We start from the raw sequence: 13,803 nt of genomic DNA on the forward strand, positions 1-13,803 counted from the left end.
TCACAACTATTTCTTGGAAAATCGGCTTAAGCAGTCAGGGACCTTTCCTGGCTTGAATATTGATTTGTCTAAGAACTCATGTACTTTACAAAGAACTACTATTCCCTAGGGGTTCTTTCCTGGCGTTACTATGCCCGACTTTATATCAAACTAGACACCTTCAAGGTATTAATATGCCTTCACTTGCTCTAGCAAGACACGGTGTGGTTCGGAGCAGTTCGACTATCTACTGCCCGACGCAGCTCGCTACAGCAAGTGCCAAAGGAAGTTGACCCTCCAGCTGACGCACTGCTCGAGAGGCTGCATTTCTCTCGGCGAGAATCCAGCTCCAAAGTTTCCACGCTCCCCTTGCGGGGTATTGGGAAATCGAGTCCCTAGATTGAGATACCAGACCTCTTTCATTCTAAACTAAGGTATGGAGAAGAACCTAGAGAAATCTTGGATTGATATTTAGCAAAGAAAACTAGACCTATGCTACACAATACTTACTTCTTACCGCGTACTAGACTTAGGTTAGGTACATTGGGGAAGGTGTATTTTAGAAGCACCAGTTGAGCATTTTTAGCCATTGTTATTTATGTATGTATTTATATATATGCTTTAGAAACCATACAATGATCTTACAGTATTATTTTATAATATTGTTCTCGCTGTATGCATTATACTTTGCAGTCTGCATTACAATTGTAACAGTTCACTTTTCTTGCATGAGAAAGAAGACTGTTCAATAAAACCTTTTATTGAACATGCCCTTCTCTCTATTTCTCTGCACCTCTGTTGAAACAAAGCACGCACGATTGACTGAGTGAAATACTTACCTATTGTTTCCGCGACTCTAGAGATATATTTCTTATTCTTGGCAAACAAAGTTGTCATGTTTATGCGGTTGTCAGAAACTAATCCTTTCTTGTGAATTCAAGAAAGTTTCTAGTGACCTCTGAGCTAGCTGGCACTCACTATTAAGTTTAGTATATTCGATAGAGACCTGGTCTTATCTATAGGATATATTATTCCAATGCGCAGAGCCTATTTGGAATATAGGAACTACACTACATGGCTCCCAACGTTTGGTAAGGCACTAATTTAACACTAGATACTAAAGTAACTCACTCGTGCTTTTCTCAGAGACCCCTTTTTCCGTAATACTCCAATAGACGTTCTGGAGTGGGTAAAGGGATAAAATATCCGCCATAACTGAGTAGGACGAAAATCCTATGCATTAGTTGTTGGTTTGTCCAACTTTGAAGGATACAGTGTTCCAAAATATTGTGCACCTTATCTATGCTTCCTTGAAACTTGCTCTGCAACTTTCATTAAACAGTGTCGCTTAACAGCGACAACAACGCAACCGGTGGAGCTGCAGCACATGCAGCCCTACCAGGTTTTGACGTTACAGGTTTCCAAGAGACCAATGTGGATGCTATAATCATCCCAGAAAATTTAAGGAAAGCCATCACTATAAAACTTATAACAAATGGCCTATCATCAAGAGGTGGTAGGGTAATTTTTGTAATAGAGGCACATGAATATCGTCAGACAGAGGTATTCTATTCATGGATTATCTTCTGTGAAGCAAATTCAGTATCACATGTGTTTCACTTCTATAAAGAAGAGGAACATCCAATGGAATACATTCCTTTCGAGGATACTGAAATTCCACTAACTTACCAAGAGCATGTGCTCGGCTTTTAAAGGCGCCCTACAACATCAAAATCACATTACCAGGCTCGGTCCACTAGGTAGACCAGGAGAAACATGGCCGGTATTAGCCATCTATACACCACATCCTGCCATTGAAGAAATGTCAGATGCGGAACTATTAGTTCAACTAAAACAACTAATAAAATCCACAGACAATTGGTATAATATGTCATGCGGATTCTAACAGTCCAGCCGCCTATAAGGATTTCACAACACACCCCTTACCAGGGGAACACAAATAAAAGTACACCACAGACTATACAATCAGTTATTTGGTAAAGTACCCACAAAAAGGGAACAAATTCCATCCTGGATAGCTCACAAAATTACTCAAATCGAGGCAGTATTTCCTGATACTACCCCTCATGAGAAACACAGGATTTTAACAATCTGTTTAGCAATGGGGATCACACCACACCTGGAGGACTGCGACACTTGGGGTACAGTCTTTGCTGCAATAAACACCAAAACACATGGTGTTCCGTCTATGGCAGTAATACCAGATGTCCTGAAACAGATTCAAAATGAATACGGGGCAGAACCTGCTTTCAATCTAGGTATGAAATTTCTGAAAGATTTCAAATAGGTCTCAACAATATTATTAGCTAATATTAAAGGTGAAGCAGCATCTGTGGCGATCCGCCAAAAGCTAAGAGTATTTGATGTTATTGAGCAACCACAAGAACTGGCCGGAAAAAATGAAAAATCCTATGAAGATCTAGGTAGAAACAGTTTGGGTAGAAAATCAGTGAAACCCCAACTGACTGAAAGTCCTGAAAAGGTTTTTATTAAAAACACTCTCACTCTTCCAAAAAAGAAGTTGGAAAACACTAAACAAACTTTCAAAGAGAAGCGTTCTCAATCCCGAGGTAGGTTTCCTCAAAAGGAGCCCTCTGAAAGGAGGTATAACCTCAGGAACGGGGATAATTTGAGAAAACCTGATAGATATCAAGATGCTGATACACGTTCCTCTCATACCTTTCAGACTTCATCACAGAAATCCAAAAGAAGAGGACGATCAGAACACAAGGAAGAAAGCGTGAAGTCCAAAGACGATCAGCACGTTCCAAAAAATAAGAAATCCCAATTCACCAAAAAGAAGGTAGCAGGTCTAAAAATCAGACATGCCGAGGATCTTGAGGACACAACTCAAGAACGGGGAGTGGGCTCAGACAATGTTGGACAGCCCAGCAGAAGTAACCATAGCTCGCAAGATCTTGAAGGATCATCTGGAGACAGTGAACTTGAATGAGTACATCCAAGTTGAAACCGCTGATACCAGGGTTAGAGTCCCACATAAGTTGTATGAAATAACACTCCGGATGGAGGGGGATATAACTAGAAAAATAAGAGCACTCTTTTGGGAGAAGCTCCCTAAGGGTTATGACATTCTTCTAGCTGAACAAGACTGGCCACCTGAATTTGTCAGAGAGTGCCCTCATGGTGAAGACATCATTATGCCAGCCTTCTCCAATCATATTCCAATTCATATAAAATACACATATGCCAGAAAATGGGTAGTAGCCCAGGCTCCTGCATTATATAAAAATCATGTAGAATGGGATCAGGATTCCCCCTTAACATAAAATCCAAAACTCAACCAACTGCACAAAGGCAGTACCCAGTTAAGCAAGAAGCTAATAAACAGGTCAGGCAGGGAGATCTGAGATCAACTTGGATATCAAAGGGTGATTGAAACATGCACCTCGTCCATGAACAATCCTTTGTTTCCTGTCTCCAAACCAGACAATACGTATCGTCCAGTATTGGACTACAGACATTTAAACTCCTGTTGCAAAACTTTTGCAGTACAAAATGCACACAGTGCAGCTCTAATGAATAACATTGTGGGCAAAAAATATAAAACAACATTAGATATTTTTAATGGTTTCTTCTGTCAAAACATTGCTTCGGAAAGCATGTATTTGACCGCTTTCTCAATAATGGGGACACAGCGTCAAATCTGTCATCTCTCCCAGGGTTTCAAGAATAGTCCAGGGTTATTTTCAGCCAGACTAACAGAGTTACTACAAACATATGATGATGAAGCATTATCATATGTTGATGACATCTATCTAATGGACGATGACTTGGAAAATCGGCTTAAGCAGTCAGGGACCTTGCCTTGCTTGAATATTGATTTGTCCAAGAACTCATGTACTTTACAAAGAACTACTATTCTCTAGGGGTTCTTTCCTGACATTATTATGCCCGACTTTACGTCAAACTAGACACCTTCAAGGTATAAATATGCCTTCACTTGCTCTAGCAAGACACAGTGGTTTGGAGCAGTTCGACTATCTACTAGCCCAAAGCAGCTCACTACAGCAAGTGCCGAAGGAAGCCGACCCTCCAGCTAACGCACTGATCGAGAGGCTGCATTTTTCTCGGCGAGAATCCAGCTCCAGTGTTTCCAAGCTCCACTTGGGGGTGTTGGGAAATCGAGTCCCTAGACTGAGATACCAGACCTACTTCATTCTAAACTAAGGTATGGAGCTGATAAGAACCTAGATAAATCTTGGATAGATTCTTGGCAAAGAAAACTAGATCTATGCTACACAATACTTACTTCTTCCCGCGTACTAGACTTAGGTTAGGTACATTGGGGTAGTCGTATTTTAGAAGCACCAGTTGAGCATTTTTAGCCGTTGTTATTTATGTATGTATTTATATATATGGTTTAGAAACCATACAATAATCTTACAGTATTATTTTATAAAATTGTTCTCACTGTACGCATTATACTTTGCAGTCTGCATTACGATTGTATCAGTTCACTTTTCTTGCATGAGAAAGAAGACTGATCAATAAAACCTTTTATTGAAAATGCCCTTCTCTCTATTTCTCTGCACCTCTGTTGAAACGAAGCATGCACGATTGACTGAGTGAAATACTTATCTATTGTTTCCGCGACTCTAGAGATATATTTCTTATTCTTGGGAAACAAAGTTGTCATGTTTATGCGGTTGTCAGAATCTAATCCCTTCTTGTGAATTCGAGAAAGTTTCTAGTGACCTCTGAGCTAGCTGGCACTCATTATTGAGTTTAGTATATTCGATAGAGACCTAGTCGACCTCAGTCCTACGTCTAATCTATAGGATATATTATTCCAATGCGCAGAGCCTATTGGGAATATAGGAACTACACTACACCTCAGAATCATTCTGGACAGCAAGCTCTTGATGAGGAAGCAGATAAACCCTGTCTTATCCTCATGCTTCCTCACCCCAGGCATGCTCAGGAAAGTCTTCAACTGGCTCCCCATCAGTACCAGACGCACAATAACCCGGGCACTCATCACCAGCTACCTGGACTACGACTACTCCCTCTATGTGGGAATCACCTCACAACTTCTAAACAGACTCTCGACCATCCAGAATCCTCGAATTCCTGAGATGGACCCACATCACCCCCCACCTAAAATATCTGCACTGATTCCCGATCAGCAAGCAATTGCAGTTCAAACTTTTCACCCACGCCTCAAAGTCCTACACAACAAGGGACTGGCATACCTCAACCACAGGGTGAACTTCCACCAACCTACCTGTATACTTCACTCCTCATCACTCTTCTTGGCCCACACAGTGTGCATTCACAGGAGCAGTGGCTACTCATTTCACACCTGGCAGCCAAATCTTGGTACAGCCTCCCCCTCTATCTCTGCATAGCCCTACCCTGCAGGAGCTCAAGAAGGACCTAAAGACCTGGCTCTTGGACCAATCCATATCAGCAGCAGCAACCCCCCTCTTCAGTGCTTGAATACTCTCACGGGTGATAAGCAGTGCTTTATAGATCTCATTTGATTGATTGATTGAATAATCTATGTCTTGCGTAATAACAGGCTGGTGTGCTTAGGTAAACCTATCTGTTGGTTGTCAACTAATAAGCACACAACACAAGCGTGAGTTATTATTGTAAAAGAGCTTTTTTCTTACCTTGATATTCTGTAGTTCCCCAACCAGCGATGGAGCAATTTGTTCTTGGTAAAAAGTCTTCATTTAGTTCTGGGAGGCAGATAGGCTGGATATATTCTGTTAACAATCCACAAAGGTATGCCATCAGATTATTGTTTTAATAGTGAGGTGACATGTATCAATATTGTAGTGATCTACTTATGCCAGTCTAATACATATTTCAAGTAACTCAATAACTGTCCACCCATTAACACAATTCTTATTCAAATAGTGCATAGGATTAACATACACGTTTCATTTGTCCTTTTATTTGGGAGACTTGTTTCAAAATCTTTGGGAGCTGTTTCTCAGAAAAAATATTTGCAAGAGACAAACATCCTTCCTTCAAGGATCCCAATACATTGATGCAATCACTGTTGTTTTTAAAATTAAGTACCTCAACTAATCCTCTGTTATACACTAAATATTTTGCATATTACCCCCATTTCACATACTTTGGTGTGTTACAATTACAGATCTGCAGCCATGAGCCTTACCTAATTTGTGATGGCCTTTGTGGCATGATAATAATGTCCATCAGCAAGTTCAACCTAGTTGGCCATTGTAATGCTGGTTCACAGATGACCTTTTATAGGTTTCTTATGAGTTTTAGACTATGGGAGATTCAATGCCACAATGCCTTAAACTATTAGAGGAGGAAAACTGCTGTTGGGATGTATGTATGCAGGTATATATGTATGTATATGATACTTGTATAGCACAAACTGAGCCAAAGCCAGTGAAACACTGTACAGGGTCAATTGCAAACCTACTGTCAACAAGTGATAAGAGAGCTTGCTGGGTTCTAGGAATACACGTGTTTTTGCTGCATTGCGATGTAGTATTCTTTAAAGAGGTTCATCTTCAACTTTTACTAAATTGTAGTAGCCCTAGTGCAGCCCCATTGGATTCAGGGTTGCTTTTCCGATCCTGGGTCCATGGATAGAAAAGTCCTGATGCCTTATTACAAGTGCAGTATATTCTATGGCACTTGTAATAAGGCAGACAGGATATTTGTATGTTTGTGACGGAGTAACTCATCCACTGATCTCTAAATCAGCTCCTAAATCTCCAGTGTGATGGTGGCCCCAGGCTCTAAGTGTGTCAAGAGCCACCTGAGATGGGGAACTTGTCAGTAAGATAAGTCGGGATGCTGATCGGGACTCCTTTGTAAATGTGGGCTACTTGTTTTGATGATGGTGCTGCAGGAGGAGCTAATGGAGTTCCTTCATAGGCATACTCTGTTGATTGTGTAAAGCAACTTGAACCTCATTCCCAATTACATCAGCTAAATTTGCTGGTTCTGTGACATTATGGCTTGTGGTTTATGTGGGACAGACATTTCTTGAATGGTCTTCTATTAGGAGCATTCACTAGTAGAAGCTGAAGATTCTATCATTCACTCTTGGGATTTCTGTGTTCTGAACCCGCCACTGTCTTTTAGGGTTCAAGCCTCTCAGACGTAAACATATAGGGTTTTGTAACTCATAATTGTTATGCAAGATGCTAAATCAATCGTTCCTTCCAGTACCTACCTCACTGGTCATGCTCAGGTACCTAATTGGGCCATCCGGTAAACAATGTCACAATTTTGCCACAATTCTAATATCATCAAATAAAGGAACATTCTAGAATTGTTATGGGTAGTGATTGTTAGTGATGCAGGACTGGGTATAGATTCTGTTCTTTTATCATAACTGGATGGTCCCGTAATGGATTATCCCACTTCTCATCATTTCCATGGCCACTTTTTTCCATAAAATGAATAAAACAATTAAACAAATGTGAGAATACATAAAATTGTATGACCCAAACATTGCTTTTGGTTTGAATCTCAAGTTTTAAGAGATTAGAACACACTCAAACATCAGTAAATACACAGGGACAGATTTACTTGGCTTGCACTGCATTACAATACATTTTATTCTGGGATGTATTCCATGGGTTGAACATAGGCTCTTCCATGCATCCACCCATGGATTTCATGCAATCCCACATTTACAAACATTGTTAACCTTGCATTGCGTGAAATCAATACGCCTCCCTGAGGATGGATTAACAAGGAGAAAAGAGTAGTGTTATTTTTTTATGCTCTTACACTCACCAGGACAATTACCAGGATGCTGGGAAGAGCCACTTCTGGAAATTCAGTGGCATCCTGAAAGCTGTGAATGCTGCACAGTTCTCTCTCTCTGCACGCTGAACCCAGTGTGGCACAGCTGGCCTATAGAGACCCGTGGCCACGTACAGCCCAGCCCATAATCATAGCCCCCACAGCAGCCACAGAACAGGTGGCTCTGCGAGTCGTTGCAGCAGGGGCAACCTAAATCAAACCAGTAGCAGTCCCTGACTCACTGAATACCCTCAGACCCATTAACGCGCATTCCAGCTGCTGGCAGGTCCCTGTATTCGAATATAGCCAGCAGCAGCACAGCACGAGAATGCCACAAGGGAGCAAATGGGAGTAGGTGACCCGGGGGATCTGGTGCTGGACCTGGAGCAGCCTGTGTGGTGTGCCAGACCTAGTACAGTGTGTACAAAGAGAAGGAACCCTTAAGATATGAGGGACCTTGGGTTTACAGTTATGTTTTTGGAACAGAAGGTCCCTTCAAAGAGAGTGTTAGTTATAATAACTTTGAAAATACAATGAAGAACTAATTCTATTTACTCCTAGTGGAGACTTAAATGATTTACAATCATTTTAGAGAAATTTAAGCATGAAAAAGGTTAGTGGGTAACACAACGTGGAAATCAAAGGATTTCCAATTCTCAGGCATTTTTCATTTCAGTGACTTAAAATACAGTACACTTATAAGTCACACTACATGCAAAAGTGTCTTTTGCTTGGTACACATATTAGTGAAAGAATCAAGTCAAGACACAGATATGACAGCAAAGAGCAGTGTGAGAATGGGCAAAGGACCCACGTCACCAAGCGCGCAGACAGTGGAGGAATTCAGTGCAAGCAGAGCACGCTGTGAAATCCTCTCTCTCTGCATGCTGAGCACAGGACAGCTTGGCCAGCAGGCCTGAAGAGCACTGTGAACAGCCTGTCTTCATCATCCCCAGAGCACCCTGAGCACCTGGGGCCCTATGGGCTTGTGTGTCAACAATCACAAAGACAAGAAGAAGTGACTACATGTCCCGAAATGCATCGGGCCAACCACCATCATTCGCCGTTAACAGCATATTCATGTTAACAGTATTGATGCAATGATTTATGAAAAAAATATGTGAAATCAGTCATGAAGGAATTACTTTTTCATTGAATGAAATATGAAAACAAAAGAGGTACAAAAAAGAAGATATAAGTATTATCAATGAAACAATACAAGCATTGATAAACTAATGATGATTTGTAAAGTGTAATTATTTTGCATATGAGAAGTTGAATTTTGTGTTGAAATATCTATGTGAAAAGTTTGAAATAGATTAACCCCAGCTGTGCGCTAGGTCTAGGCCGTGACAGTGTGTCTTGCGCCTATATTTTTTGATTCAGACACTTAGGGATGGCAGCCCCATGACACCCAGCAGCACACTATAGATAGAATACATTTACTTTACTTTAGTGATAGTTAGACAAACACTTAATTAACAGGTGTGCTAGTGACTACTCTTTCTTTAATCTAATAAACCTAACTGCAGACACTGGTCACCAGCACCCGCCTCTGCAAAAGATGGCTTCATTTGAAAGCATAGCAAGCACCACAGAAAATCGAGCTGAAAACAAATGAACAAGCAACTGAAATGTATGCCCTTATTAAAGCTACTAAATCCTTTGAGACTCACCAAGGGTCAACGATTCAACAACTTCGACATTTGGAATTTATCATGCGCTGTGAACTTAACCAAAGGCTCCACGCCTCGATGCTCATTCAATATCATAGGCACCAACATATCCCTAGAGGTCTAAGGTTGACTATTAAACCGCTACTCTTTTGCTTACAGTACAATAAACAATTTATGGACAAATGGCATGTTGTACTTAAAAAGTGCTCCCTGGATTTAATCCTTCTAATCATAGAAGAATTGTCAAAATCTATTAAAGAATTGGAGGAAGAAATTTTCAACACCCAAAGGGACTTCTCCACGCGGATGGATGTCGATGATTGGTCAAAACATCTTGAAGAAATTAATAACAAACTAGAAAGCTACGGTAAAGATCTACAAGGAAGGAAATTAAGAAATTTCAAATGAGATACAATAGCTTACCGTCTAAATGAAGTCTATACTTGGGCAGAAATGTATTCTCATCCACTAAGAAACAATACACCTCTTCAGAAGAGAGTGTAGTATTAGATCATGAACTATTAGCAACAAGACCACCTCTACAAACAGAGGATGCTGTAATACCATCCACCAGTGGACAAGACAGTACAGATACAACACAACAACGCTCGACTACCGCTGCTGAATCTTTTTTTATCCAACGGCCAGCAACCACCACTACCTCCAGATCAAGTAGCTCAAAAAAAAGCAGTGTAAACACACATAAACAAGGAGAGGACAAACTAAAAGAAAAGGAAAAGGGAAAACCAAACTTACGGAGTCAAAGGTCATAGTGATCAATATATCCTCTATTGATTTGACCAAGAAACAAAAAGATGTCCTAAACAAAGGCACGTAATTTGTGCCAACATATAACTCCAACTTACCAGAAACTGAAATTGCTTTTTTCAGGTTCATGCGTACCATCAAATTAAGACACTTCTTTGAGAGCGTGATCATTGCCAGTACAACAGCTCGACCTCAAGAATATGTTGAGTTCAAACCTAAAAGCACATACACTGCACCTACTTCGCACAAAACCATAGATTTATTTGAAACTCTGGTCCTCCAAGATTTACGTTAACTTAACTTCAAGTCATCTAAACGATCAAATTTCACAAAAGAAGAAAGAAGAACGTTACAACAGTAAGCCAACAAAAAAGAACTTACATTCCAACGAGCAGACAAAGGTGGTGCCCTCATTATTATGGACAACACATATTACCACCATAAAGTCAAAGAACACCTAACTGACGAATCCACTTATTTAAGAGTGGAAACTGATCCCAACAACAAAATTGTTAAAGGCCTTGAGCAAATATTGGAACATGCCAAAACCATGGATTGGATTTCTCCTAAAACGAAACAGTATTTGACTAAACTCAATCCCATGCGACGCCATCTGTTTTTTTTTTTTTATTTTCAAAATTGACCTTTATTGACATCTATAAAGTTTACACAACAGGGTGCCTACATCCCATCGGGCCAGCACAGCAACATTAAACATTGTGTACAGCAGATGGGGTGGACGAACACAGCAAGCCGCCTACAACCCCCCAGGGGGCCGGCCTCGTCGGGGTGGCAAGTAAGACAGACGGTCATCAACTCAGGTCTCTAACCATAACTCCCAACCAATAAGCCCAGCAAGCCATAGTAGAATATGAACCACCACCTAGCCTTTCAGACCTGCATCCAGTCAGATTCCATACCTCAAGCCTAACCGAAGTTCCCCTGCTCACCCAATCTTCGTCCACTCCCCCCACATTAAATAGAGGTCAGCATGGCTTTATGACTGGGAGGCCCCCCCTCCACATTCTCCTCCCCATCCCTCCCCGTGTCTCTCATCTGATCTGGGTCAGGATCTACATCCCCCGAGTCAGTATGTGCTTGTAAATATATTTGAAGAGGAGCCCATATGTCCATAGGGTGGGATGAGGGTGGCATGAGTTCTGCATGGGTGTGCAACTGTTCCTGGCAGTATATAAGGTCACACAGCCAGTCCTTAAACTTGGGGGCTCGGCCCCGCCCCCAGCGACAGGCTATTCGGCGTTTTGCCATCAAAAGAACCAGGGAGACATATTTCTGCACCTTGGCAGGACGCTGTTCCTTATACCCCAAAAGGGCAGACAGGGGATCGTCGGGCACATGTATCCTAGTCATCTCATCTATTGCATGCAGCACCTCCCTCCAGTATTCCCGAACGGTCGGGCAGTCCCAGGCCAAGTGTCCAAAGTCAGCATCCCTGACACCGCATCTATCACAACTGGCAGTATCACGTAAATGTAGTCGTGCAACCGAGCAGGCGTGTAATATAACCGGTGAACATATCTATAGTGTATCAGGCGTAGTCTGCTATTAGCTGATATGGCGCCCGTCTACCTACAGCAATAGGACCATTGTTCCATTGTGATGGGAATTCCCAAATCCGTCTACCACTTATCCTTAGCAGGCGCAGGGTCTCTCTCCCAGTCTCCCTGAGTCGAGCGATACAATCGCGAGACCACGTGTTCCGGGGGAGTGTGTTGTAGGAGAGTATGTAGAGGAGCCATAACTGGGGGTTCTGATGGAAAGCACTGGGTCAAGGATCGCACATCCTGTCCGCGGCAGTGCTGAGATATGCGGTGCTTGTTGTGGGGGCCATGTAGCCATCTTCAACGGCTAAGTGAGGCATGTATGGGGGAGGGTGCATCCAATAGGCCGCGAAGTGCGCTTGAGCGCAGAGGAAATATAACTCCATATCGGGGACTTCGAATCCCCCAGCTTCAAAGGGACGAGCGAGTATCTCCCACGCCAATCTGGGCTGCTTCCCTCCCCACACTAATCTAATCAACTGGGCTCTAACGCATTTAAAAAAACATCGACATAGCGCATACGGAATATTTGTAAATAGGTAGAGAAGCTTGGGTAGGATTACCATTTTTATTAAAGATATTCTGGCCGCCATGGAGAGAGGCATCGTTATCCATCTGGTGATCTTATCTGTGATTTGATCCAATGTCCATCCGTAATTGGACCGCATCAACTCCTGTCGGCACGTAGAGACCCGGATGCCTAGAGTGTGTCGTCACACCATTTCAGCGGAAAGTCAGGAGCGAATCTTGGTGTGGCATCCGTCAACGGGAATATTTGAGCTTTTTCCCATTTCACGGTAATCCCAGACAACTGGCCGAAGGAGATCACCAATTGAAGAATAGGATTGAGGCTAACAGCCGGGTCCCGCAAGTACAGTGTGAGATCGTCAACATACAGGGAAATTAATATCTGTCTCTCTGGGTAGATCAACGCATGGTCTCGGAAATGCTGTCTAACCTTTGCCGCTAGGGGTTCTATGGCAATAGCAAAAAGTAGGGACGACAGGGGACACCCCTGTCGCATGCCTCGAGTAATTGTGAAGGAGGCTGACTGGACCCCATTGATCATCACTCTAGCTCTCACGCCCGAGTACAGCAGATTAATGCATTCCAGGAAAACCTATTCGCTGCAAAACGAAGGCGAGATAGTCCCATTCCAGGGAATCAAACGCCTTTGTGGCGTCAAGAAATATGGCTGCAGCGTTAGTATCAGGGTCTATGTCTTGGAGGAGAGCAAAGAGCGTACGCAAATTATATGACGTACCACGAGTGGGCACAAAACCCGATTGATCAGGGAGCACCAAAGCTGTCATAAGGGGACTAATCCGATTTGCAACTAATTTGGCCAACATTTTTGCATCCACATTTATTAAGGACAGAGGTCTATACGAGTCACAGTAAACTGACGGCTTTCCCGGCTTAGGTATGGAAATAATTGGTGCCTCGCGCATAGAGGGGGGAAGTATGCCCATCTCCTGAGCCTCTTCAAATACATGTCTTAGTATTGAAATAAGTAGATGATGGAAGGTTTTATAGAATTTGGCCAGAAGGCCATCTGCGCCCGGCTTCTTTCCCAATTGCAACTGCATTATGGCCGTTATGATCTCCTTGCCCTCGTGGTGTCTCACGAGAAACTCCCTCTGCCCATCTCCCAACCAAGCAATTGCTTTATCTTCAAAGAAGTAGGTGAAGTCCAGTGCCTGGGTTCTACGTGTCTTATAGAGGCCCTTATAAAAGATACGAAAGAACTCCAGAATTTCGGACAAGTCACTATGTGTTTGGCCGTTATCATCCTCGATCTCCAGCACTACATTCGAAAACTGCGAGGGACGAATTAGCGCCGCTAACGCCTTCCCAGGTCTATCCCCCTTCCCATATTGGCGCGCTCTATGGTATTTCCCTCTAAACCTACACTCGCTCTCCGCTGCCTCTTGATATTCGCTAAGTGTACTACGCAGTTTAGCTTGCAACTCAGACGTGGGACTGTGCTGCAGTTCCGATTCAATTTCCATGAGGTTCATCTCCACTCT

General features: G+C 42.5%; 1 protein-coding gene across 1 annotated transcript in view; it reads right to left on the bottom strand.

Moving 5' to 3' along the window:
• Positions 1-13,803, bottom strand: part of TMPRSS15 (transmembrane serine protease 15) — a 1,630,091-nt gene that overhangs the window by 24,496 nt on the left and 1,591,792 nt on the right. Inside the window, exon 24 of the mRNA XM_078658360.1 lies at positions 5,637-5,732. Within this exon, the coding sequence (XP_078514486.1) occupies positions 5,637-5,732 (96 nt within the window). The remainder of the gene's footprint in view (positions 1-5,636; positions 5,733-13,803) is intronic.

This window comes from Lissotriton helveticus, chromosome 8 (assembly GCF_964261635.1).
Source record: "Lissotriton helveticus chromosome 8, aLisHel1.1, whole genome shotgun sequence".
Classification (NCBI taxonomy): domain Eukaryota; kingdom Metazoa; phylum Chordata; class Amphibia; order Caudata; family Salamandridae; genus Lissotriton; species Lissotriton helveticus.